The sequence below is a fragment of the Phalacrocorax aristotelis genome, chromosome 14, assembly GCF_949628215.1.
Source record: "Phalacrocorax aristotelis chromosome 14, bGulAri2.1, whole genome shotgun sequence".
In the NCBI taxonomy this organism is placed as follows: domain Eukaryota; kingdom Metazoa; phylum Chordata; class Aves; order Suliformes; family Phalacrocoracidae; genus Phalacrocorax; species Phalacrocorax aristotelis.
The window spans coordinates 17,748,474-17,776,222 of record NC_134289.1 but is presented as its reverse complement, the minus strand read 5'-3'; the positions used below and the strand labels follow the sequence as shown (position 1 = coordinate 17,776,222).

Here is a 27,749-nt window from a genome sequence, read left to right as displayed (position 1 = left end):
CCTGTGTTGGCTGTTTTGGGCTTGGAGGAGTTTTTGTTGTTGTTTTTCTGGCAGGAGTAATTATGTCTATGCTAAAGTTTAGGCTGTTATGAAATGGCTATAAAAATCAAATCTGTAACTGACATAAAACAGGAGCAAAAAGGGTAGGATAGTCCTCATCAAAGCTGTATGTTCCATGTGGCAGTAAATAGATGTGATTTATTTGGAATAGTTTTAGATCTACTTGATCCTGTTTCTTAGGTAGGAGGTATAGATTAGACGGCCTCTCAAAATCCCTTCCTGGCCTAAGTTTTGCTAGTCATTTAACCTCTAAGTGAGAATTGTCTGAGGTTGCGTATGCTTTGCCTGTGACTTTATTCTTCCAAGACTTGAAATGCTTCCTTTGATCTGCTTGGGTCATCATGTCTGCTCCCCAAGAAGAAGCAGTGATTCTTGCTAGTTTTTCTCCACAATTTAAAATTATCTTCTCCCTTGGATAGATTTATCTTGCAGGTTTGTCAATTTTGTATTACATCTTTGACTTCACTACTGTATCATTTTTTATATTGAATATGCAGTCTTCCTTGCTGGTCCTTATCTTTACTTTCTGAGCAGAATCTGTGGTGCTTTCTCCTTTTCTTTGTTAGCAGACTTTTCCTTTCTTTTCACGCTCAAAATGTATTTATTACAGTACCTGATACTACTTTTTGTCTGTTTTATTGATAATACCTTTTGATACAAGTAGGTATGAATTCACCAACCTTGGATTTGTGTATCTAGAGACAAACTTTTTGAATGGATCTCTCTTTGTTTAGGACTCAAAGGAGATTATTCGGAGTCTAATTTAAGCACCTAACTCAGACCCTCCAGCTGACTTTATAGGAGGCCTAATGGGAAAAGACCCTGTGATGCTGAGTCACATCCTTGATAAATGTGTCTCTCACCTTGGCTACATGGGGCACTACCCCCTTGAAACTTAGGGATTTTTAACTTCTTAATTTTAGTATTTACACTGTGTGCCAAGGTAGCTACTGTGAATTCATCTGTCCTTAATGTAGGATTGAAAAGGTATTTTCTACTTTTCCATTACCTTCTACCATTTCTCTTCCATGACTCTTTTTCCCTATAGAAAATGCAGAATTTGAGAGATGCATTGTCTTATAGATAAGGTTATTGCTTTTTTAGACACGCCCCCAGGTTCTACTGCTTTCACCTTATTCTGAAAATGTCTAGGCTATGTGCTGTGAATGTCTGACTGTGGGCTATGGTAGGTATGCCAGATAATTGGCCACCTGTCTTTGGCTGATTTCTACTAACACGGTACAGCTGATGAATCAGTTAATGAGCTCAATGCAAAGTCAGCCTGTTACCTTAGTTCTCTGTGTAGAACTGTTAAAATCAAGCTGGCTGACTTGCACTGGACATTACACTGGAGCAGATGAGGAGAGCTCATGTTGTCTTCCTACTTGGAAGAAGTGTCTTCTCAGGAGAGGTAATTTCAGTAACACTTGTCAAAGTATTTTTCTTGAGCTAGTGTAGCTTCAAAGAGAACAGCCATACTATGTAATTGAGAGATCGGAGGGTAATTGCTGTGATCGCACTACTGCTCCTAGTACCAGTACTAATCTACTAGTTTCATTGAGACCTAGTAACTTATTGTATGTGTGTCCTAGCCCATTGCAACAGTAAAGTAAAATATTTTTTTAAGAATAAAGTGTGCTGATAGAATAATAAGCAGAATGCATTTGCCTTTGCTGCTTTTTTGTGAACTCAGTCTGTCTTTAGCATTTTTAATCTAACCCTCATACCCAGCACCAAATCCTTGTAAAAAGGAATACCATCCAGGCTGCAGACTTGCAGATCTTTGAAGAACGTGCAGGTGTTTCACCTGGTACTGAAGACTTTTTCTGAGTCTTGTACCTTGTAGAGGTTGTTCAGGTGTTACCTCTTTTCTAGTATTGTGTAATGAAGGACTTGGATAAAGTGCCTCTATACAAAAAAAGTGCAGTTAAAACCACAAGAAATACTTCTCCTTTCATTGCTCAGACTAATTTCAAGTACTTAAGTGGCTCTGTTTGGACCTTCTGTGGTATCTACTACTACTCTAGTAGCAGCAATAATATTTGACTATATTACACTAACTAAAAATAGTAAACTTTTTCAGTAACTTGATGAAAGCTTTACACCTGTTCTGGTTGTCAAAAGTGGAAATGAAATTATTTTTCTGCCAAAATCTTGTTTATTTGCTAGCTGTAGAGAAAGGGACGCTCCACTTTTCCATCATTGTTCACTTTACAATCTGCTGCTCTCACATTTGTGGATGGGATTATAACACTGTAAAACAGAGGCTCCGTCTATAATATAGAGTAAAAGTCACTAGTGATGGAGAAATAATCCTGACAGTAAAAGACTAACTCTGTCCGGGAGAAGTGAATGCTGCCTAATGAATCTAATTTTATTGCAATCAAAAAATCATAACTATGGATGCTTGAAAGCTGTATTTTCTTTCCATATTAATGCAATCCTTCCATTTGACAGGTCTGCTCAGTACTGGGGGGATGTTTGCTGCTTTGCTGTGTGCATGCGCTTTGAAAGCCCTCTCCCTTCCTATCTGGTTTCCAGCTGTTTGGACTGGAGGGCGTCTCTAGGCAGAGGGTGAGAAAGTGCTTACTGACATCAGGGCTTAAGTTTTCCTTTGATATGTTGCCTGGAGGCTGGTGGGGAGGCAAAGCTGAGGGCCAGCTTGGTTTACATTCTGGCTTCTAGTGGTGTTTTAGAAGCTGGTTAGGGAGTTGAAGAGTCATAACATCGAATGTCTGAAACCGGATTACTTAGGCTCTTGGCAACAGGGTTTGGAAGATGGGGGAACCAAGGCTGCTGTAGTGATGGATCAGGAAGTGATCTTAGTAAAGCAGTGAGGTGCTTGCAGATTAGACAAGTCTGGCTGGAGTGGAGTCTAGCTCAGAGCGAAGCAGAAACATAAGGCTCCCAATATCCTGATGATAAGAATTCTTTGTCTGCACTTAAAATCATAAAAAGTGGAGTTATTTTGGTAGAAGGGTGGTAGTTAAATGCATTTGTATAAAGGTCTTGGTGCCTTCAGTTAAGATCCTCGTGGGCTCAGTGTAGTCAGCACTGTACAAACATGAATTGCCAGTTGCTTCTGTAAAGAACTTGAAACATAAAGACAGATATCATACAAAAGGTGGTGGTGAGGAGAATAAAACAACAAATACTAACTGAAATTAAGATCTTGTAAATTGCCGAATACTGAATGTTACCAAAAAAGTCAACACTAAGCTTCTTGGATAACCTTTCCGTTGCTGCCTTGTGAAGATACACTGTAATAGGTTCTCTGTGTAATCACCTGGCATTCACAGGATGTTGCTGCCATATTCTAACAGAAATGTGTGAAAAATATTTGGTTACCTTAGGTCTTGCTACATGGTTTCAGTTTTGTCAGGAGACAAAATTCTAGTTACTTGATGTCTGCTAAGCTAATGTAGCTCTCCTGACAAAGGACTGGTTTTTTAGGAACGTGTACCCATGCCTGAGGGGCTGAAAACAAACATAAAGTTGGCAGGCAATTCTTCAGTAAATTTATGTGCTGCCTTTTACTGTCTATCAAAATTGGTCCTTGAACTTAGTGAGGTAAGAGAGGAAGTAGAAGAGCTCCCTGCTCTGACCTCTTCAGACTCTCATAAGTTTTGTTCTCTGAATGGCTAATTGCACTTTGTTTCTTGTCTTGATAGATGGGCTGGTGATCCCATTGGTCGAACTGTCTGCAAAACAGGTTGCATTTCACATTCCATTCGAGGTGGTGGAGAAAGTTTATCCTCCAGTGCCTGAGCAACTGCAGCTTCGGATCGCCTTCTGGAGTTTCCCAGAAAATGAGGAAGATATCAGGTAATTAATATTATTTCTGTTTCATTGACACTTAAGGAAAAGCTCTGTTAACTAGAGGAGAATTGTTGTTCTTTTGGTGTCCCATATATTTGCTGCTTCTGCTGTTCTCGTGTGCATTTTGTAATACATGGATGGATTACTCTGGGATATGCTATGATGCAGGGTTTTATTTCAGGGTGAGCTCCCTGCATACATCCCAGGAAAAGCACGTGCATGTGCAGGTTCTGTGTGCAAATGATAGCAAAATAAATGCACCCTTTAATTTGCCTGACAGTAACTTGTTTGTAGAGTTTTGTCTATATAGAATCATAGAATCATTTAGGCTGGAAAAGACCCTTAAGATCATCGAGTCCAACTGGAAACCTAACACTGCCAAATCCACCACTAAACCATGTCCCTAAGCATCACATCCGCACATCTTTTAAATACCTCCAGGAATGGTGATTCAACCACTTCCTGGGCAGCCTGTTCCAATGCGTAATAACCCCTTCAGTGAAGAAATTTTTCCTAATATTCAATCTAAACCTTCTCTGGTGCAACTTGAGGCAATTTCTCCTCATCCCATCACTTGTTACTTGGGAAGAGAGACCAACACCCACTTTGCTACAGCCTCCTTTCAGGCAGTTGCAGAGAGCGATAAGGTCTCCCCTCAGTCTCCTCTTCTCCAGGCTAAACAACCCCAGTTCTGTCAGCTGTTCCTCATAAGACCCTTGTGCTCTTGACCCTTCACTAGCTTTGTTGACCTTCTTTGGACATGCTCCAGCACCTCAGTGTCTTACTTGTGTTAGTCTTGTGCAGCGTTCTTTCCAGTTTGAATCTGTTGCTTGTGTCGGAGCTTTAACTGGGCTCAGAAATTGCCGGGGAGGGCTAGCTCAGTATGCTGCGCAAGCCTTTTGTTGGTGTAAGTAGGAGAATCAGAATTTGCTGAGTACATCAGTGGTCAGAGTGGATACAGTCAGAGTTGACTATATTTCTTATGCTTCCACATAAGTTGTGTCAGTACATAGTCAAAAACTCTGTGCTTTTAGATCTTTCACCAAAGTATTTTTGCTGAAGTTTTTATACTATAGGAGGCCTACCCATGTAACTGTACATTCAGAATTCTGTTGCAAAGTAGTGATATTATACTCTTTTAGGAAGAATCATCCTGAAAGGTCTTAGATGCATTCATCTAATGTTCTGATACCAGATTGGGGAGGTAATAGCAAAAGTGCCAATGGAATTAGTCAGATCACCTGTTGGGGAATAGAGCAAGCCAGCTGGTTATACATGTTCATTATTCTGATGAGCACAGATGTTAAAAAAAATCTCATGTGAGCAGCAGGTAACTCATCTAGAAGTACAAGGAGTTTTTACTGTTGCATGCGAACATTGGACCTTGAATTGATATTATACTGTATGTAAAAGCTTAGTTTTAGGTTATGAATGAACTTGTATTTTGGAGGCTCAGGCTGAAGTTCTCAGAAATGCCAGTGTCTGTACACAAACCCAGTTAGGAAGAGACTAATGATTTTTATGGTTGAATTGTAATGGAGAAATGGCAGGAAAGAGCTGGACTTCATCTTAAAGATGAAGATAGTAAAGATTTTTCAAAAGCCATGTCAACAAAGAATGCAAGTGGATAATAATGTGAAATTTCTCAAAAACAGACTGATCTTGACATGTTATGTGTATCGCTTGCAGATTGTACTCGTGTTTGGCGAATGGCAGTGCAGATGAGTTCCAGCGAGGGGAGCAGCTGTTCCGGGTGAGGGCTGTCAAAGACCCTCTCCAGATAGGTAAGAACATGGCAGCTCCATGTCTCTAGACATTTCAGATTCCCAAAACCTTATCTGCGATGGGACAGCAGTGGTATGACCATGTCTCAAAACAAGCTTTTCTGGCATCTTAGACTAAAGTCCCTGCCACATGTACTCTTTATAATGTCTTAAGCTAAATTCTGTGTTTATTTCAGCCTCATCAGCTCAGCTGTGAAACTGAGTGGAAAGCCAGAAATGTTCTGAAAATTAGATCCTTAATCTGTCTCAGCGTTTTGGAAAAAACTGTGTAGAATGCCTTTGTCTCCATAATGCTTAAATTCCTCATTGGTAAAGAGAACTTGGTTTACCAGTGGTCTGATCAAATGAATGCTTTGCCTAAAGTGCATGTATGGCAGAGAGGAAGTTTGCAAGGTTTAATTATTCTTGCAGCAAGAGAGTTGTGTTAATAATACAGTTACTTATGTAGTATTTTGGCAGAAGGAAATCCCTGTTGCCGGACAGTTGGTTTTATCGCTTCTCCTTGCTTATCTTGTTCTTTTTATGTTTTATGGTTATAGACACTAATCTTAAACAAAGAATTGGACTCTGGATTTTTCATTAAAACCTTTGAAGTAAAGAAGAATGTTGAGTTGGCTTTTCCAGGGACAGCTGTTAGACCAGAAGGCATTATATGAGATAAAGACATTAGTATGTCAAGGTGGGCCATGTCAATCCAATGCAGATGTGTTGTTTTTTTCTCTAAGTGTAAGCTTCAGGATCAGAATATTAATTGGCATGTGGGAAATGAGCCTGGTTGTAATAAGAAAAATTATAATATAGATAGCTGTATGATGTTAAGGAGGAAAGTTCCTGTATTTTCCTGTGATGAGGGATAAAGACGTCTATAGGCCTGTTTAGTTGCTAGTAACAGTAATACTTAACTGTCAGTGATCAGTGGAATGAATAAATTTAGGTAAAGGACCCTCAAAAAGGGAATAGAAGGGACTCGTACTGTAAAAGTTTGGGGGCAATAAAAAGAGAAGGAGATAGTCATTGAGATACGCAAATTGTAAGAGACTGATGAACTGTTACCTGAATGTAGGGAAAAGCATGTGAAAGGATTTTACCTAGTCCTTTGTCTACTGTAATAACAATAGCAGGAATTCTTGGGAATGAAAGTGAAGTACTTCTTCATTCATAAGGGGTGTATTGAGTTGTCAGTGAGACCAGACAGTAAGTTTTGGAACATCGATCAAATTGAGCCAAGTAGGATTAACCTGACTTTTGAGTGCGTGCGTAAGCTCCTGATGTCACGACTGAGGTGCTGAGAGAAGCCTATAAGGCAGCTGCTGAACTTCAGGAAGGCAAATGTTTGAGAGAGAAAATGAGTTAAAATGCAACTGGCTGAAATTCAGTAATTCCTGGGACTTTCACAATGGAAAAGAACAGAATATTTAACAAACAATGCTAAGATTTTGGTCAAAACTTGCTTCAGTAGTAAATTGAAAAGGCGAGGAGGTGTAAAGCAATGTAAATGAACAAAGGCTAGGCAGGAATATTAGTGCAAAACCTGTGCTTGGGGGAGGAGGAGAGGAGTAGGGAAAAAGAGGAGGTGGTGAATGATACAGGGGACACTTACCGCAACTGGGCTTCTTGAGAAATGATTAGGTGTGGAAGGGAAGGAAGTAATTTTGTTTAAACAGTAACGCTGTTTTCTCCTAAAAGAACTTTATCTAATGGAGGGGTTTGGGTTTTGGTTCTGTGTTGTGTGGTGGGTTGTGGTGGTTTTTTTTGTTTGTTTTTCTCTTTTTTTCTTCCCTCTCTTCTCTCTGTGGGTAGCTGTCCAGAAGCTGGGCAGTACAGGTGGGGTGGATATAATTTCAGTTGTCTACTCCAAATGATTTTAAGGTGTGTGGTTGTAGTTTTGAGTTTCATATACTGACAAATGGGAAAAGAAACGCAGGAAATGAAGCAACCCTGGAGAGGGGATTTGATTTGGAGGGGGATTGGGCAGTGCATTGTGATATTGTGATCAATAGGACAAAGCTTGAAACGTGCTTTGTGCTCTTTTTGTCACATTTCCCTTTGTAGTATAAGAATTTTTTTTTTAAAAAATAAATGAGTAATCTTAGTCATGTCCACACGCAAATCCATATCCATAATTTCTGAACAATAGCACCTCTTCATCACATTCCAAAACCCCACTTTTAAAGAGTGTTCTCCTGTGTATACACAAAGAATTGGCTTCTGTAGACCTTCTGCTGCACATTTCCTTTGTGGCAGTCATATACCCGCCTCCTTGCACTGAAGACATTATTACTGTTCTCAAATAGGTATGTTGTAGTTGCTGATTTCAGGGAATTTTTTCTTTGTTAGTCTTAATTTCTTTTTAACAAATGAGGAAGGCAGCAGCAGGTTCAGTCTGGATTCTGACTCTCTATCTCCTTGAATAGTGTCTCTACGTCTCTACTTTTTAGAGATTCTCCTATCTTGGTTTAAAACAAACAAATGTCCAAAATTGCCTTGCTTTACTTCCTGTCTAAAAGCTTTTGCTCAGCTATCATTTTCCCATTTCTGTCAGTCCTGGGAAAGACAGAGAAAAAAGTTCTTAAACTCTGTGCAGAGGTGTGTTTGCTGGCATTGTTATAGGGGCATCAGAACTACCGAGTATAAGTGAAGAAAGCTTGAAAGCTGTATTGCAAGGATTATTCTTAGTAGGCTGTTGCTAACTTACAGGTCACTTAAATCTTTTCGTTCCAGTTGCTTACTGAGTAGCTTGGGGTGTTTCCAGTTTGTGCATTTCCACCTGAAATCACGAGGACTAATAGGACGTCAGAAAAATTAATAAACAGACTGGAAGTTTCACAATAAATTAGTTTAATGATAAAATAAATATTAAATGCAAAAGACATTGACGTAGCTATCCTAAAATTCTGAAAACTGGATTTTAACCAGCAGGTAGCATACATTTCTGTTGGATACTTTTCCTGAAAGATTAAGTTTCAGGGTGGAGCAGTGAGAAGGATAAGTTATGGACTGAAAAAGAAGCCATCTCTATTTTGTAGGACCTAGTCTAGACAGCAGTTGATTATTTCCAGCTTTTGCATTTGATCAAACCATGTGTCTTAACGGAGTATCAGAGGACAGTGTGCTGCTACCCTTCTTTCACTACATAATAAAACCTGCATCATGGGTGCAATAGAACACTCCTGGTGTTCTCTGTGCATAGCAAGTATGTTGTACAGTGCATATACCTGACATGTACTCTGAAGTGTTGGTGCTGGCTGCTTGACGTATTTGTTTTGTGTGTGAGTAGTAAATCTGGTGCTCATAAGAAGTGTAAGATGCACTTTCTGTGTAGAAAACCTAAGTGCTTTCACAGAAGCACTAAGCTTGCTCTGTGCCCACAGTGCTTTTAAGAAAAATGGTAGCCAGAGTGGGTGAGACTCCTGGCAGAGCAATTCCTCTGGTCTGCATTCATTCTTGATGTCTCCTGGGAGTTGAGCTTGCCAAGAACAGGGTATAGATCTTAGTTTTTTCCGGTGGGCTACATGCAGCTGCAGAATGAATGCTGCTGGTACATGCAGACACCTTTTTGTAATGTAGCTTTATGCATAGATTAAATAAGCTGTTATCAGGTAGTGGGAGCAGAGAGTGGGTGGGAGGGAAGAACATTCTTGTGGGCTCCTTGAGGTGGCCAGGTCACTCAGGTGTGCAGTAGATGTGATTCTTGTCTTCGCATTTAAGCAGGAGGGTAAGAGCTGTGGTCTGCAGGAGAAGACAATAGTTGCACTGGACTGTAAACAAGTACAATTTGATGACCATTTCTTTAAACAGTAGTGTTGGGCTAAGTGCTCCTGAATGGTGGCCCTCATAGTTACTTTTCAGTCCCTGCAGGCTCAGACTTTTGTAGGTTGTGCAGTGGACTGAATTGTAGTATTTTGCCTGGTAAAAGTAACCATTAATTTAATCCAGATTTTTTTCCTGGTATGGTTTCCTCTGCCATCCCACAAACAGTTGTTCAGTACAGGAACACTGGTGGTGCAGAAGAATTAGGCAAAGCTACTTGAATTAGCCAGTGGCAGACATGTTCATCAAGCTACAGTTTGAGCTGAAGCTTGTGATATGTCATGCTGAAGCCCTTAAATTTTCTTTGTCTCATTTCATATCTGTTCTTCCATCTTTGCATTTACTCAGTTAACTGTCTTCACATACGAATAAAAATTTCATGGTAGGAGCTTGATAAGGGTGTATAGCTGTGATTCATTCTTGTCTAACACCTTTTGAATACTTCTTTTTCTTGGTGAGACAGAATTGCTGTAATTCCAATTTGTGAAATGCTTAATTTGCTTTTGTGAAAATTAGGGCATTTTGGCATTAGTCTGACATGCTTCCAGTATAACGGAAGGACTAGCTGAATTGTTTGGGTTGTGTTATCCAAGTGTGGAACATAAATTAGAACTGTAGCTAGTAATAAGCAGTGCAGTAATTTTGTGGTGAATGCCGCCTTTTGTTTTGATTCTGTTCCAATTGCTAAAATGGCTGAAGAATTTGGGTGGCATTACATGTACTAATGAAAATAATCACCCACATCAGTAAGAGGAATTGAATTCTGGTGAACAGAAGAAATAGAAAGGTTAAGCAAGGTGAGAACAAGTTTGTATCGGCAGAGGGGTTATATTTTGAGAAAGAAGTAGTACACATTGTTTTAAATGGGATCTAGTAGATCACGTACACTCCTGAACACCATCATTATAATAATCTTACATTATCATAGTAGAACTTAGTAGTGTGGGTTTTTAATGTACATCCTGTGCTGATGATGGAGGAACTATTTCAATCATCTGTCCCGAGCCATATTTATTCACTTAAGGTAGACTGTTGGACTGAATTTTGATTTTGGCTTTGATACCCTTGGTGCTTTCTGTGCTTCATTAAAACTGAATTTGAGACTAGCAAAAAGGCTCTGAGGCCGATACTCGTGGCTGTAGAGGATGATTAACTGGTGATAGGGACCTTCAAGACAAGTAGAAGATTCATACTCCTGATGGCCTTTTCCTCGTCATAGTACGTGTGCCTCTGGATAACCATGGTCTGTAGAGGAAGCTGCGTGATGGCTACAACTGGTGTGCATTGTACATGAGTTTACACAAAGCCAAGCCTCATTAAGGTTGTTTGTCATCCTGCCTGAGATGAGATTTGTAATTTATGTGTTTGATCACAGGTTAATGGGGCTGGATTCGTTCAAGTGTTGTTGCTGAAATTTCCCTTTTCCGTTGATTTTAGTCTAAGCAGGAGGGCTTTTTTTTTGTTTGTTCTGAGTACATGGTTTATAAAAATGGGATATGTGCAAAATTGCAAGGAGGTACATAAGTTATGAGAAATGGGTAGCATCTGAAGCCACAAAGTGAAAGTTAAATGTGTAAGTACTACTTTCTTTAGTTTGCTGTAAAATTGTGAAAGGTGACTGACTTGGAAATAATTCTGAAGACGTCACCTAGCCTGTTCTGTACAATTGCCAGAGTTAGTTAACATAGAAATCATGTCTAAAATATATATAGTCTAGCTTTGGCCCTGTGATCAAAACCCCACACTTTTTAGCGATGTCTTTATCCAGTTCTGCTTTTCTTTGTTATATATTAATAGAAATAAATCTATAAATAAATTAACGTATTAAAAGCTGGTATTTTTGAACTTCTTATAACACGTTATGCTTCTTTGCTAATATCCTGCTGCAGCTGATTGGGAAGAAACAAGTGCTGGAGACTCTAGATCTATGCCCATCCCTATATGGATGATGTTGCTAGATGCGTTGGTTTGCTGTTTACAGGGCACATACCTAAATTTCTGTTCTAGCTGAATCTGTCTCCCAAGCACCAGAAGAGTAACTCTGGACTTTTGAATTTTAACAGGTTTCCATCTGAGTGCCACTGTGGTACCCCCACAGATGGTGCCACCCAAAGGTGCGTATAACGTGGCGGTGATGTTTGATCGATGCAGGATCACGTCATGCAGCTGTACCTGCGGAGCTGGGGCCAAGTGGTGTGCTCACGTCGTGGCGCTCTGCCTCTTCCGGATACACAATGTAGGCCTTTAAATACAGTTCTGCTCTCTGCTAGGGATCTTCTCGGAGCCTCTCCTCGTTACAGTTTTATGCAACATGCACTCTGTTTAGGGAGATTGTTCTTGGCACTCCTTTTGGTTACAGATTGTGCAAATGTGCACTCACGGTTGCAGTCTGCAGAGTGAATTGTCTGAGGCTCTAAACTGCAGAATGTCCTCTGATAATAAGCAAATTGCTAAGGGTAGATACGGACTCCTTTTTGGCCCTCTCCTGTTTCTCATTTAAGTGCTAGAACTACTCATTCTTTCTTCAGTTCTGCAAGGAGTGAAAGGTCACCAATAGTTAGTCTTTTATTAAAAGTCTTTGTAAATATGGGATTTGAAAGCTCTTTCTTTTGGTTGTTTGATCATTCAGAGTGCAGAAGGAAAGTAATTTTGATCAGTGGCTTTTATGTTCACCAGTTAATTGTAACACATACTGAGGCAGATAAGCGTCGTTTTGACTTGTGGGTTTCAAATGGTCAGTTAAGTTTATGTTTTTGCTTGACTGCTTGTATTCTGTGTGGTCTTGTATAGAGTGAAAAGTAGGTATTTCTTATCCCAGTGAACTCCAGGTGAAAATGCAGGAATCAACATGAAATACACAAGTTGAGGGTTCAGTCTTACATGCAGCTTAATTTCCTTAGTCTTGGGAAGCTGAGAAATACATTTTAAGGAAGGATTAAGCTTGGATGATTGAAAGGAACAGAAGATATTCTGCTCTCATGGAACATTTTATAGCTAACATGCTAATGATCAACTCCAGATTCTTAAATAAGTGCTAATAACCTGCTGAATCTTGTTAATATTTCATAATGGACAATTGTAATAGGCTTAATTTGATACTCTTGTGTAATCATTGCAATATCAGTGTACTTTTTGTACTTAGGACTAGAGACTTGGCAAAAAAATGGGTTCTGCTTTGAATTATTAGTTCCACTTTTAAAAGGTGGGTATGGAGAGGGAGGATAGGAAACAAATTTTCATTTATATTATTTACGCTCAGAAAGTTTGGACCTGTTTAAGATAAAAATCGTTCCTTTCCATCCAGTCTGTCTTCTACCTGAAAAATGATAGTGAAAGGATTTTTGCATTTGTTTATACTGACTGCTGACACTGGCAAGTTACAAGCCAAGGTATGTTGACCTATGTAGACAAATCAATATCAGAAGGGTCTTTATTATTAAACTGCTCTTGCCTGTTTCCAGGTTAAATTTTTATGTAGGTGCTATTTGGTTAGGTTTTGGGTTTTGTTTTGTATTTTGTATTTATTTATTTATTCTGTAGAGTGAAAAAGGTTAAGAAACTAGTGGTGAATTTTTTTTATCGCCCAAGTTCTTCTAAGAGATGGAAAGAGATTGATTTTAAGATTGACCAAAAAACCTCTAATGAGATAAATGAGGTGGTTGTGATTCTGTGAAACAGCCCCCCACAGAGCTGGTTGGTTTGCCAGAAGCTTAAAGAATAATGTCCTATTTTAGAGGTTTGTTTGTGAAATCCCTGCCAGTATTTGTGCAATTACTAGCAACAACAGATCTTAAGCACATCTGTTAAAGCAGTTTCCTTGAAAAGAAATTCTTTAAAACAGCTTTTATAAAGCCTAGACAGCTTATTTGCATCTTATCTGTGACATGCCAGGTAATTACAGAAAATAAAAATTGTCCTTCAAGGCCAAGCATGATCTGCATCAGCATAGCTACTGTTCATGGCACTTCATCCATTCATGGACACAGCTTCATTAAGTCTGACCTGTTAATGGCAGTTTATATCTCCTTTTCTTCCTTCAGGCATCTGCAGTATGCTTACGAGCACCTGTTTCTGAGTCCTTGTCTCGGCTACAAAGAGACCAATTGCAAAAATTCGCTCAGTACCTAATCAGTGAACTTCCACAACAGGTAAATGGGGACTTTTTGTTAAATTCAGTTATCTTTATTATGGGTCAATTTATATGATGTCTTTTGTTGCAAGATAACCAGTTATGCTACTCAGTTGTGAGTTGCTGCAAAGGCTTTCAGTTCTTGCCCTTTTCTGGTTTGCCCTTCTTAATATTTCACAATTGTCTATTGCCAAGTAAAAGATCAGAAGTGTCTTAAAAGGAAGAAGAAAAGTGGTGGCTATTCATGTTAGCATGAATATGCACTTAGCTTGTGGAAGACCAAACATAATAAAATAAATGCATGGTGGTGAAAAAGTTAGGTCAGAACAAATCAGGTGGCTGTTTTTTTGTGTGTTTGGTTAGTTAAGTGGAGAAGGCGACCCATGGGATGTGCTGTTTATGCCTTAGGTGGGCACTTTCTAATGCACTCGGTGACCTTTTGACTTCCCCCACTGTAGCTTCTTGGTGATTCATAAGAATAATTTGGGTTATGGAAAGTAATAGACATGAAATTTTGTTAATCAAAGGCAAAATCTGCTCTCTTATTGCTTAAATACCTATGTTATTCAAGGTCAGGTCATTTATATTATCTGCCTAAAATGCTTGCACAAAGTATACAGGAATACCTAAGTGATTGTAAATGTTTGCTTTAAAAATACAAGGCAATTTTTTTGTTCAACCAAAGGAGGTTGAGAAAAACTGCCCTGCATGGGTATCTGTCCTATTTCAGTAATGTGTGCATAATGTCTTAAGTAGGAGTTAGGTTACTGTCAGCATGTGCCTAAAATTCATATTATGGTGCTGTGCTTAGGACACTAAGGTATTCTATTGCTGAAATGTCCTCTAAATTTCCTATGGAAATACTGATCATCTTATGAGAGAAAATGGAGGAATCGTATCGTATGAAAGTGATATAAAAATACTGCTTTTTTGTTGCTGGGAGTTCAGCAGCAATAGTGTGTGCTTCTTGCTGCATTATGTAACAGACGAAGCTTTTCTTCTCTCCCAAAGGACTCGGAGCTTTATGTCATATAGTCTGGTGCGTAATAAAGGAGGGTTTTGAAAGGCGAGCAGTGGTGGTAATTGTTTCCTGAATCGCCTGTGAGGTGTTTGCTTTCAAGTGTTCTGTCTGCTCCTTTTTGCAGGGTTTATATCTCCTTCGGTCATGTGTACCAGTGTGTTCACCCAGGAACATCTGGTTTATTTAATTTCATTATTACTATCTTGCCAGATAATCTGATGGATGCTGCCCAATAGAAAAGTCTGGCTTTTATTGGCAGATGCATCTTAAGATGTGTTGTGTAATTCCCTCGAAAAAGGCAAGGCATACCCCAAACTCTTCCACCAGTCTCATTCCTGGTCTTTAAGGTTTCTGATACCTTGAGACCCTGTATTTTGACTACACGGTGTAGAATCAGAGTAGGCTGTACACAGGATTCTATTTTATTCTTATTTCCAGCTTATGAATTACATCATGGTAAAGTAATATGCTGAATTACTTTCAAGTGTAAAAGGAAGCTGGTCTGTAGGAATACAGCTAGTTAAGGACATGTTTTCCAAAATCTCTGTAGAAAGTGTTTTCCGTATCTATGAAAATGTCAGTGATTCTGAGCAGCTGGAATTTATTACCCAGTTCTCCCAAGAGCTATTACCCCTCATGAAGCCAGTACTCCTGTTCCAATTAAATATTAATATCTTCACAAAAATGCCTGGAGGAGAGTCACTGCAGGTCCCTGGTACTTCAGCCTTAAGGTGTGTCATGGTTTAGCCCCAGCCAGCAACCAAGCACCACGCAGCCGCTCACTCACTCCCCCCTGGTGGGACAGGGGAGAGAATCGGAAGAGTAAAAGTGAGGCAACTCGTGGGTTGAGATAAAGACAGTTGAATAGGTAAAGCAAAAGCTGCGCGCGGAAGCAAAGCAAACCGAGGAATTCATTCACTCCTTCCCACGGGCAGGCAGGTGCTCAGCCATCCCCAGGAGAGCAGGGCTCCATCACGCATAACGGTGACTTGGGAAGGCAAACGCCATTGCCCCAAACGTCCCCCCTTCCTCCTTCTTCCCCAGCTTTATATACTGAGCATGGCATCATATGGTATGGAATATCCCGTGGGTCAGTTTGGGTCAGCTCCTCTGGCTGTTTCCCCTCCCAGCTTCTTGTGCACCAGGCAGAGCACGGGGAGCTGAAAAAGTCCTTGACCAGTGTAAGCACTACTTAGCAACAACTAAAACATCTCCACATTATCACTGCTTTTTCCAGCAAAAATCTAAAACATAGCCTCATGCTAGCTACTATGAAGAAATTTAACTCTATCCCAGCTGAAACCAGGACAGTATCCACCCCTTATTCCATAGCATTTACATCACGCTCACATTCCACGCTATCCAATACAACCTCATTAACCTCCACCCCCCTTCCCATCCTTTGATAAAATACACAGATATCATTTAGTCCACAGCTTTGGGCTCCATCTGTTCTTGTGGTCACGCAGAACAGGAGAGGTGGTGTGTTGCGTGGAGTTACTGGGCACCAAAGCCAGCTCAGGTCGGGTCACTGCTGCACTTGCACTGCTTCTTGAAAGGCTTGTCCTCCATTGGTTCAGGTGGTTCCTGCTGTACTAATTCCTATAACATGCAACTCAAATCACAAGTTATAACAATTTAAAGGTATATCCATCACAATCTCCACCCCTGGCCCCTTTGGGCCAGGTTATAGGTTTTAACATTGCAATGAACTCCTCCCCTTGCTCCCAGCCTAGCTAGCCACCAGGGGTTTCTGCTATAGTAATTTCCATAATACGTAACTCAAATCCTGGGTTAGAACAATTTAAAGGTATTTCCATTGCAGTCTCCACCCCTGTTCAATTTAGACCAGACCATCAGGTTTAACATTGTAATGAACTCCTCCCCTTGCCCCTGCTGTGGTTTGGACTTATCCACAGACTGTGGTCCTTTAGGGTTGTACCTGCTCCAAGCCTTACCCAGGAGCCACAGTCTCTCCAGGGCTACACCTGCTGCAGCATAGACTTATCCAGAGCCACAGTCGCTTTGAGGTGCGCCTGTTCCAGCGTGGCCTTCTGCATGGGCCTCAATGCTTTCAGAGCTGTACCTGCTCCAGCATGGCCTGACCCACAGCTGCAGTCCCTCCAGAAATAAACCTGCTCAAACATGGCTTTGTCTATGGCTGCAGTCCCTCCAGAAATAAACCTGCTCCAACATGGCATGACCCACAGCTGCAGTCCCTCCAGAAATAAACCTGCTCAAACATGGCTTTGTCTATGGCTGCAGTCCCTCCAGAAATAAACGTGCTCCAACATGGCCTTGCCCATGGCTGCAGTCCCTCCAGAAGTAAGCCTGCTCTGTTGTGGGCTTATCCATGGCCACGCACTTTGAGGTGCTCTGGCATAACCTCATGCACAGCCACTGATGCTTCAAGGTGTACCTGCTGCAGCACAGACTTATCTACAGCCACAGACACTTTGAGGTGTATCTTCCCCAAGATGGATATACCCCTGGGCCGCAATTGCCTCAGAGGTATACCTGCTGTGGTGCAGACATAACCAAGGCCACAGATGCTTCGCGATATACATGCTCTGGCATGGGCTTATACACAGACACAGATGCTTTGGGGTGCCCTGCTCCCACATGGACCCATCCACAGCTCACAGTCCCTCTGACTCGAGTTCACACTGGAGTTCCAGCCTGTCCAGTGCAGCAGCACAGAAACAGCAGCGGGGCCCTGGCCATCTGCCAGCCCAGGCGCATCGCCATGGCTGTTATCAGAGTGTTCCCAGGCCCGGCAGGGGAAGGGGATAAGCAGTACAGCAGTACAGCGAGCAGTGAAAGCAAAAAGCACCACTAATGAGCACTAGATTTTAAGGCATACAGTAAGTCAGGCGAGCCCCCTAGCAAGCACAGAAGCCTGCCAGTTAATAGCTAAACAGCAATAACCGCTATAAATTCCACCTAGCACATTCCAATCAAATCTGTCGTTATCTCAAACCTTTCGTGCCCCACATTGGGCGCCAAAATGGACGGCAAGGTGTGACATTGCCTAGACCTGTGACTTTTCTGCCTTGTGGGGACTTAAAATATATAGTAGTGGAAGAAAGTACAAGAATAGCTTAATGCTGAGTTTGTTTCTTCAGGTGACTCAAATGCAAAATATCCTTCTGAAGCATTTTCTTCCATCTGTTTGAGATGGGTCCGTATTATTTGCAAATACAGGTGTACTCAATGTCCCTTGCTTTACAGTAAGCATGATCTTTCACCTCAGCTATTGTGTGGGGAGAGGTGGGAGGATGTCAGATGTTCTGTTGCAAGTCATTTAAATTCTGACTATATGCCGAACCTGTTTTAAGCATGTGTGCTAAAGGCTAAATGGATCTGTGGTTTCAGCCCAGGCTTAGTTTTGGAAAAAACACTTTCTTTCTACTATGCATTTTTCTTTCAAAAAGAGCACGTTAAGGGTATATCTGCTTATGATTTTGCAGTCAGGTGTGAGACTTCTCTGCTTGTGCTCCGAACTGTCCAGAAACTATGATTGCATTAGTTTAGTGCTGAAATTACGTGTTTACTATTGAGTCAGTGTTTATATATGCATATATATGGTTTCTTTGCTAACAGAATGGTAAATAAGCTAAACTCTGCCCCAAAATTTATGTATAGATGTAATTTATAGTTTGCTCCTCTTTTCCCATTAGCTTGGGTTTTAGAGAAATGATTTAGGAACAAGAAATAAAGAACGCTCAAAGTGCAGGAAAATGGTGACCTTGGGTGCAGTCACTTCCATATCTCTCAAAATTAGCTGCAGTATCACCCTCTGTGGGCTCCTACTCCTCAAGAAATGAGAAGGGAACTAATAACCTATGATACTTTTGTTTACTTCCTAAGGTGTGAATGTGGGAAGTAAGCTTTGGATATAGGTTTGCTGTGAGAAAGTGTAACAGCTGGTTTGCTAATGTATAATCTTTAGCACCCTCTATAGTCCTTTCTTGAAAGTATGACTGCGTGTAGTTGATACTTCTGAAATTGAGAGTCCTTCAATCATGAAAATCTAGGCAGATCTTTGGCTGGGTATATCAGGATAAGAAATACCGTGTATATTGAAAGTTTGCTTCTTGTTTTCAGATTCTTCCAACTGCTCAGCGCTTGCTGGATGAGCTGTTATCTTCTCAGTCTACTGCCATCAACACAGTGTGTGGAGCCCCAGGTAACCTTGATATCATCTTGTTTCAGTAGTCTGTGTCACAGATAGGAGGTGGATATATTTTCATTGCGCTGAGTTTCTGAACTGGTCTGTTACCATGTAGCTGGGATTGCAGGTGGAGGTCAAGGAAAAAGGATAAATACAGGCACTTGCATGTATATATGGCACAGCAACGGGCACTTGCTGATGTGATGGACACCTCAGTGTGTACGCAAGGGGAGGGAGCATCAGGCAGTGCACCTTTCTAACAAAATATTTTTCTTTTTGAGTTGGTATTAATTCCTGGAAATGTTGATTGGAGGGGACTTCTCCAGCCTCCTACTGGAAACAGGACCGTTCGCAACACTAGATTGGGATAACTGTGGCTTGGGCTAGCTTAGCCAAGTCTTGGTTACCAGAGATGTTAGAGTATTCCTATTTTAGTGCTGCATTACCCTTTTGGTCAAGAACTTTTTCCTAATGTCCAATATGAATATTATTTTTTATCATCTACTACTACCAAGAAGAGTTTGTCTGCATTGTGCATGTGACTCCAAGTAGTTGTAGGCTGTTAATGATCACCCCTTACCCTCTTCTTTTTAGATGAATTTAGCCTATCTTCCTCAGTCTCACCCCACAGGTCATGTGTTCTGTGTCCCCACCTATCTTGATACCCCTCCACTATATCCTCTCTGGTTCCGCAGTAATGTTCCTGGTCTGGGGGACTCAAAACTGGATACAATATTCCAGCTGTAACTTTCAGTGCCAGGTAGAGGGGGATAAAATAAGTTCCTTAAATCTGCTAGCTGTGCTTTTCTTAATATAGCCCAGTTTGCAGGTTGGGGTTTTTTTTGTTTCATTTTGTTTTGTGTTTTCAGTGAAAGTTTGCACTTGGTTTGTGTTCAGGTTTGCGTCCACCATAATCACCAAACCCTGTCAGCTACTCAGCCGTTTGGTTTCCAATCTGTACTGATGCATGGGGTTTTCTGTCCCAGGTACAGAAGTTTGCATTTTTCCTCACAGAACTTTGAGGTGGCTGTTGACACAGACCTTGAATTTCTCCTGGTCCCACTGGCTGTAGTGCTACCATTCAACATGCCATACATGTCTCCCAATTTGGCGTTGTCAGTGGTTAACATAATGTTACGATAGCATTTGGAGGTAGTTCTGAATAGTGAGTTCTGCAATGGGTTACATAAACTGAGAAATGCTGCAAAACCCTGTAATCTCTGTGGTTGGGCACACAGAGGAAAATATCTTCAAAGCCTGCAGACTGTATATGTGTTATTCTTTTGTCAAGATCCCACTGCTGGACCCTCTGCATCAGATCAAAGCACCTGGTACTTAGATGAATCTACTCTGAGTGACAACATAAAGAAAACCCTTCATAAATTTTGTGGACCCTCTCCTGTTGTTTTCAGGTAGACTGTTTCCCATTGAAGGGAAAATGTGTTATTCATGTAATCTGTAAGCTCATTCACTGTATAGCCTGTACCCTTATGTGATGCCATGGTCTTGAAGGCTGCTTGGTTTTGTGGCCACTCTTCTGGACTGTATTTTTGCATAGCTTGTCCAATGTTATTTCAGTAGAGCACACTGTATTTGCACAATACCTTGCTTGTGTGGTGTTCTCAGTCTCGTTAGGCATCCTGTCTTTTGTGTTATGCACGCCTGTCCCATTTAAGGGGCAAATGTACTTCTAGATGTAGAATATATTTAGGATTTTCTGTGGCTGTGCTTGATTTAATTTTTTCTCATCCCTGCTCTTCTGTTTTATATACAGTGATGTGAATTCAATGTATCTCTCTTCCACGGAGCCACCAGCTGCTGCTGAGTGGGCCTGTCTCCTGCGTCCCCTGAGAGGAAGAGAGCCTGAAGGAATCTGGAACCTGCTTTCCATTGTGCGGGAGATGTTTAAGAGACGGGATAGCAATGCAGCTCCTTTGCTGGAGATTCTGACTGACCAGTGTCTCAACTATGAGCAGGTATTCAAATCTCTTTGCTCTGGGGGATGTGGGAAATTCTGGGGAACCAGGCTGAGCCAGTGACTGGTGCCACGTGCCTGTACAATCCGTGGCTGAATAATTTTTTTTTTTAACAGTTTGTGTGCATTATGGGCATGTGCTTCTCCTGTGCTGATTCAGTGATGTTCTGGTAACACTGTATCCCCAAAATACCTCAGTCCTTTTAAGATGAATATTTGGAGTCTGAACTCCTGTTCAGCACATCTGATTTGATTTCTACCCAGTCAAGGTGATTTATTTTAATGTGTTGGGTTTTTTTTTCCCCTAAACAAAGTACATCACACATGAGTTATTATTTTGATGAAAAACTAAAGATATATGTTGGGTGGTAGGATCTCAGATTCTTTTCTTATTTTTGTTGAATATATTTTTTTATGGGTTTATGTAATAAATTTTTTGGATATTTAAAAAAATATTATTAGGAAAAAGGTTTCCTTTGACAGTTCAGGACACTGATGTCATTCTGTAATATAAATTGCAGTGTAAGTTTCCTTATGCTCTATCACATACCTCAGCTTTGATCAGGGGAAAGGAAATGCTTCGTTTATCACATTTGTTCACTTTTTCCCTCCAAGTGTGAAGGCCTCTAGTAAGAGAACCTCCTGTGGGTGTTCTGTTCTGTGGGCATGTGCTTTCTAACCAGAGAAGTTTTGAGAGGCCCATAGTTCTCACAAACCAGTACTGCTTTAATGCTCATAGTTGTTTTGCAGTTGAATGAAAACATGGTACTGGCTACAGATCCTGTTTCCTTGTGGTTATGAGGGTAAGTGAGAGCAGGGGCTGAGGCGTTGGCCACAACACAGTTCCAATGAACATTTTCTTCTGCAGATAACCGGGTGGTGGTACAGTGTGCGAACATCTGCATCACACAGCAGTGCTAGTGGGCACACGGGACGCAGCAATGGCCAGTCAGAAGTAGCTGCTCATGCCTGTGCAAGTATGTGTGATGAGATGGTGGTTCTTTGGAGGCTGGCTGTCCTTGACCCAACTATTAGTCCACAGAGGTGAGGACCAGAATCGGATCCAGTCTCTCATTTGTTTCTATGATATTCAAGCACAGTCAAGAGTTTCTTCCTGTAGATGTCTTGTGTTTGTATCATTACCTCATTACCTGTTCAACCATTAGTCCTTCTGGACTATGTGCTATGTAAGGTTCAAGAGCACTATAATTACTTAAAACTTCAATTGCTATTGCTGTTCACTTTTAGCAACATCACGTAGTGTGAATAATTTGTTTTCTGAGAGTTCTCTTTTACATATGAGTGTAATTCTGCATTTCAGTGTCCCAGTGGAGAACACTTCATTGAATGATAACACAGGCTATCAATAAATGTTAATGCTTTCTAAATTTAACTATTCAGCAGTTTAATGGATTTCTGTTTAGCCCAATCATTTGCTGTTGTCTATTTCAAGATGAACCGTTTCTTGCTTTCTGTGCTCTTAGGGAGTTGATCCTCTGCAGTGTATTGGTAAACAGCGTTCACAGAATCACAGAATGGCAGGGGTTGGAAGGGCCCTCTGGAGATCATCCGGCCCAACCCCGCTGCTTGAGCAGGCACACCCAGAGCAGGGGGCACAGGACCACGTCCAGGCGGGGGGTGAATGTCTCCAGGGAAGGGACCCCACAGCCTCTCTGGGCAGCCTGTGCCCCTGCTCTGGCACCCGCACAGGGAAGGGGTTTGTCCTCATGTTCAGGTGGAACTTCCCGTGTTCCAACCTGTGCCCGTTGCCCCTTGGCCTGTCATTGGGCACCACTGAAAAGAGCCAGGCCCCATTGTCCTGACACCCACCCTTCAGATATTTATAAGCACTGATGAGATCCCCCCTCAGCCTTCTCTTCTCCAGGCTGAACAGACCCAGGTCTCTCAGCCTTTCCTCATAAGGGAGATGCTCCAGTCCCCTGATCATCTTCGTAGCTCTGCGCTGGACTTGCTTCAGCAGTTCCCTGTCCTTCCTGGACTGGGGGGCCCAGAACTGGATGCAGCAGTCCAGATGTGGCTTCCCTAGGGCTGAATAGAGGGGGAGGATAACCTCCCTCGACCTTCTGGCCACATCCTTTTAATGCGGTCCAGGATACCATTGGCCTTCTTGGGGCCAAGGGCACATTGTTGGCTCATGGTCAGCTTGTTGTCTGCCAGCACTCCCAGGTCCTTCTCAACAGAGCCGCTTTCCAGTAGTTCAGCCCCCAGCCTGTACTGGTGCATGGGGTTGTTCCTCCCCAGATGCAGGACCTTGCACTTGCTCTTGTTGAATTTCATGAGGTTCCCCTCGGCCCAGCTCTCCAGCCTGTCCAGGTCTCGTTGGATGGCAGCACAGCCTTCTGGTGTATCAGCTACTCCTCTGAGCTTGGTGTCATCAGCAAACTTGCTGAGGTTACACTCTGTCCCTTCGCCCAGGGCATTGATTAATATGTTGAACAGGACTCAACCCAGCACAGACCCCTGGGGAACACCACTAGTGACAGGCCTCCATCCAGACTCTGCCTCATTGATCACAACCCTCTGAGCTCTGTTGTTGAGCCAGTTCTCTATCCAACTCACTGGCCACTCATCCAGCCCACACTTCCTAAGCTTGTCTGTGAGGAGGCTGTGGGAGGCAGTGTCAAATGCCTTACTGAAGTTAAGACAGACAACATCCACTACTCTCCCTTTGTCGACCCAGCCAGTCATGCCATCATAGAAGGCTGTCAGGTTGGTCAAGCATGATCTCCCCTTGGTGAATCCATGTTGACGACTTCTGATAACCTTCTTGTCCTCTACATGCCTGGAGATGACCTCCAGGATGAACTGCTCCATCACCTTTCTGGGGATGGAGGTGAGGCTGACTGGCCTGTAGTTCCCCAGGTCCTCCTTCTTGCCCTTCTTGAGGATTGGAGTGACAAGTGCTGTCCTCCAGTCCTCGTGCACCTCTCCTTTCCTCCACGACCTTTCAAACGTGATGGAGAGTGACTCAGAAAGAACATCCGCCAGCTCCCTCAGCACTTGCAGGTGCATCCCATTGGGGTCCATGGATTTGTGAGATCCAGTGTGTATAGGTGATCTCTGACCCAATCCTCCTCAACCAATGGTGAGTCTTCCTTTCTCCTGATTTGTCCTCTCTTCTCTGGGGGCTGAGATGCCTGAGGGCCAGCCTTAGCAGTAAAGACTGAGGCAAAGAAGGCATTCAGTAACTCCACCTTCTCTGCATCCTGCATTACCATGGCCCCTTCCTTGTTCAGCAGTGGGCCCACTGTATCCTCAGTCTTCCTTTTACTGTTGATGTATTTAAAGAGGCCCTTCTTGTGGTCTTTGACATGCATTGCCAGATTTAATTCCAAGTGGGCCTTGGCCTTCCTCGTTGCATCTCTACATACCCTGACATCATTCCTATATTCCTCCCAAGTGGTCGGTCCCTTTTTCCACATACTGTGAACCTCCTTCTTCCATTTGAGTTTCTCTAGCAGCTCTTTGCTTGTCCATGCAGGTCTCCTGGTTCTTCTGCCTGACTTCTTCCTCCTGGGAAGAAAGTTGCTGTTGCTGGTGTATGATTTTCATTCAGTGGTTTCAATTGTCTAAGTAAAAATTGTGAGGCTTCTGCAGGTTTCTAAACCATATGGTGCCATTCACTGCCATCTTTATTTAGCAATAGTTGAATAGCAGTGGAGGCACTGAGGGGTTGTGTTGAGATACCGTGGTTGACATTGTAACAATTTATTTTGTTCATCTAGTCCACAAAGTGTGTTGTGTAAAATGCACTGAATTAGTTTAATGTGCTATAAGTTCTCAGAAAAAGTTTTTCAGAAAAAACGAAAACAGGATGGCATTTTCAATACAGTTACACATTAACAGGATTTGCTTTCTGTGAATTGTTGTGTAACATTAATAAAATGCCCTATCTATGTAAGCTACATCAGGGAGACTAAAATGGATGCAGTTTCTGTCTTGCACAGTTTACAATATGAAGTAGCTAAATATAGGAGATGAAGACAAATAAAAAACTGTAGGAAACTGGGAATGAGGCTTAAAATAAACACAAACATAAATCAGATCACATAGAAAAATCACAAAAGGTTTTGGCTTTTAATAAAGAATGAAGTTGAGCTATGTGTATTCACATTTGAGATACTTGACACAGTTCAAATTTGCTCAAATCTTGTGCTTGAGCTCATGCATAATAGAAATACTCCTGCCTGATTACCTGTTCTCCTGGTGTATGAATAGTCACCAAGAAGAACCCTCTTCTACTCATCCTTGCTATTCTTTCCAGTGAATCATAAAGACACCCGCTATGTCATTCCTAATTCATTGCAGGCTGTCATCCATATCTCACCTTTCTTGAGTATTTCCCCCTTCCTTTTCCTTCTGGAAATCCTTTCGTTGATTAAGTTCTACCAGTCTCCTTCCTTATTAATAAATTTATTTAATTGACAAATAGAAGCAGTCCAGTTTTGTTTAGACCCTTTTGTCCTAACACCCTTTGCATCTAAATTGGATGACCCTGTTTTGATTTTTTTTTTTTTGTTCTTTTGGTTTTGAGAGGAAATGTGAGAGGATTGAAATGTTGGGCTTGTACCTCATATCTCTGAGATCTGTGGCAGAAACAAAATGGCAGTTGAGACATTTGGTGCAATTTCTAGAAATATCATTTCCTCTTCTTGAATTAGATCAACTGAACATGGAATCCATTTAGACTATCTTCCTTATATGCTTAGGTCCTACATGAGATTTGGAGCTGGGAAGTGCAGAAATACTTTGTTCTTCCCATGGTAATATGGGGCATGAGACTAAACGCTGTGTAATTTCAGTCTATGTAACTCTACCAGCTTGCTTCTTCCTCAGAGTTATTTGAACATAAATGATTTTTGTCTTGCTTGTTCTGTGCCTGTGGCTTACAACAATTTATTCTCTTGAGGACAGCCTGCTAAATCCTAAATTAAGCTGATAAGCATATCGGGGTAAACAGGTAAGTGCCTGGGAGGTAGATTAGGTGGTCCTGTCTGGCATTGTGCTTCCCTGGGTAGGCTGTTTAGGTTGTGCTTGTGAATGTCTTGACTGGAGTTGTTCACAGGGCTGTTTCACAGCTGCTGCAAACTTTTATGAATGATTCCAAGAGCAGTTCCCCATGGCACTCTCTGGTCTCAGACTGCTGAGACTCACATTGCTAATACCTTATCTGGGTGAGATCAGCAAACAGGGCAGACAGTATTTAATTTTAAAGATCCCAGTTTGTATTGTACTTTCATGTTGGTACTGTTCGTATTTTGTTTCTATATCACGGACTTGTCTGGGACTTGGTTGTTAGTATACCTGTTTCCTTTTTTCAACCTGTCTCCTGAGAGAAGATGGGTTCAAGCTGCGTCAGGGGAGGTTTAGATTGGATATTAGGAAAAATTTCTTTACTGAAAGAGTGGTCAGGCATTGGAATAGGCTGCCCAGAGAGGTGGTAGAGTTGACATCCCTGGAGGTATTTAAGAGACATGTTGTTTTGGCACTTCAAGGCATGGTTTGGGAAGCATGGTAGTGTTGGGTTGATGGCTGGACTTGATGATCCTAGAGGTCTTTTCCAACCTTAATGATTCTATGATTCTTACTAATGCTGTTTATGCCTAATTCAGCAGAAGTTTTTTCTAACGAAAAGGAGGAGGTGTTCTGTGGGATAAGAGGTAGTTTGTCACAGGTGTGTTTTGTGTCTGCTTTTAAACCTGGTCTCTTTCTTCTCCTCTTAGACGCAGGGACCTTTGCTCACAGCTCAGACAGTGGCAGCTGAAGGTCATAGATAATGTTAAGAGAGGTCAGCACAAGAAATCACTGGAGAAGCTCTTCCAGGGTTTCAAGCCAGCTGTGGAAGCCTGTTACTTCAACTGGGAGGAAGCTTATCCCATTCCTGGTATTACATATAGCAGCACTGACAAGAAGAACTCATTCTGTTGGGTAAAGGCCATCCAGCAGAGGAGCTGCAGGCTGCAGTGTGCAGAAACTGCCTGTGAGGCTGGTAGAATCCATGGACAGGAGCCTGGGGGACCATGTCTACAGCCTGGGGACAGGCTGCGTCCCTCTCCCCAGGAGCCAGCGGTTCGTCCGAAGGAACTTACTGGAAAGCGGAAGGTTGTCTCTGAAACACCACAGAGGGTTCTGAGACGACTTTCAGCAGAAGGTGATAAATCTGGGTATAAGACTGCAGTGGGCAAAGCAAAGTTGCCAGTGGCCAAAGGCTTGACCAGTAAACATAGTGGGAAACGCCGCATGAGCAGTGAAGACAGCTCTCTGGAGCCAGACCTGGCAGAGATGAGCCTGGATGACAGCAGCTTGGCTCTAGGGGCAGAAGCCAGTAACACATTCAGTTTCACAGAAAGCCCACTGAGCAGGAGCTACAGGGACACCTTTGAGGAGGATGGTGGGGTGTACTTCTCTGAGGGACCTGAGCCCAGTGTCAGGAGCAGTTCCATGGCCAAGAAATCGCCCAAGGATCCTGTGGGGGAAATGGGTAGTGGTGATGATGACCTGCCCTCTGCAGATGAGAACAGTGGTGGTGTGAGCCTGAAGCCAGAAGAAGTGGGAGAGAATGGTGCAGCAGGGGGAGGGGATGATGGAGAAGAGGAAGATGATTACCAGGTATACTATCTGAATCCACAAGAGGTAGCCAAGGAAGATGATGACAAAGCTGAAGGGGGAAATGAAGAGGAGCAGGATATATTTGCTGGTATAAAACCTCTGGAGCAAGAGAACCGGATGGAGGTGAGCTGGATCTAGTTCAAAACACTGTTTTGCAGTTTTACATACTGTATGCATCATGGTCTTGCCACCCCCCTAGCTGTCATTCTTAACCTAGTTTGTTGTTAAATCAAGTGCTTAAATATGTCATCATAACCCATTGTATCACAAGGTATCTACAGTCTTAATGCAGTGGTATCACACATGTCTGTTTCCCACAAACTTGACTCCCTGTATCTGTGCTAACT

The 27,749-nt window shown here is 42.0% G+C and overlaps 1 protein-coding gene across 4 annotated transcripts in view; it reads left to right on the top strand.

Moving 5' to 3' along the window:
* Positions 1 to 27,749, top strand: part of ZSWIM8 (zinc finger SWIM-type containing 8) — a 65,121-nt gene that overhangs the window by 18,363 nt on the left and 19,009 nt on the right. For all 4 annotated transcript variants that reach the window (XM_075109435.1, XM_075109434.1, XM_075109433.1 and 1 more), the window contains exons 2-10: positions 3,732 to 3,885; positions 5,569 to 5,663; positions 11,537 to 11,709; positions 13,514 to 13,621; positions 18,731 to 18,812; positions 20,089 to 20,209; positions 20,572 to 20,773; positions 21,641 to 21,816; positions 26,517 to 27,525. In XM_075109435.1, the coding sequence (XP_074965536.1) occupies positions 3,732 to 3,885; positions 5,569 to 5,663; positions 11,537 to 11,709; positions 13,514 to 13,621; positions 18,731 to 18,812; positions 20,089 to 20,209; positions 20,572 to 20,773; positions 21,641 to 21,816; positions 26,517 to 27,525 (2,120 nt within the window). The remainder of the gene's footprint in view (positions 1 to 3,731; positions 3,886 to 5,568; positions 5,664 to 11,536; positions 11,710 to 13,513; positions 13,622 to 18,730; positions 18,813 to 20,088; positions 20,210 to 20,571; positions 20,774 to 21,640; positions 21,817 to 26,516; positions 27,526 to 27,749) is intronic.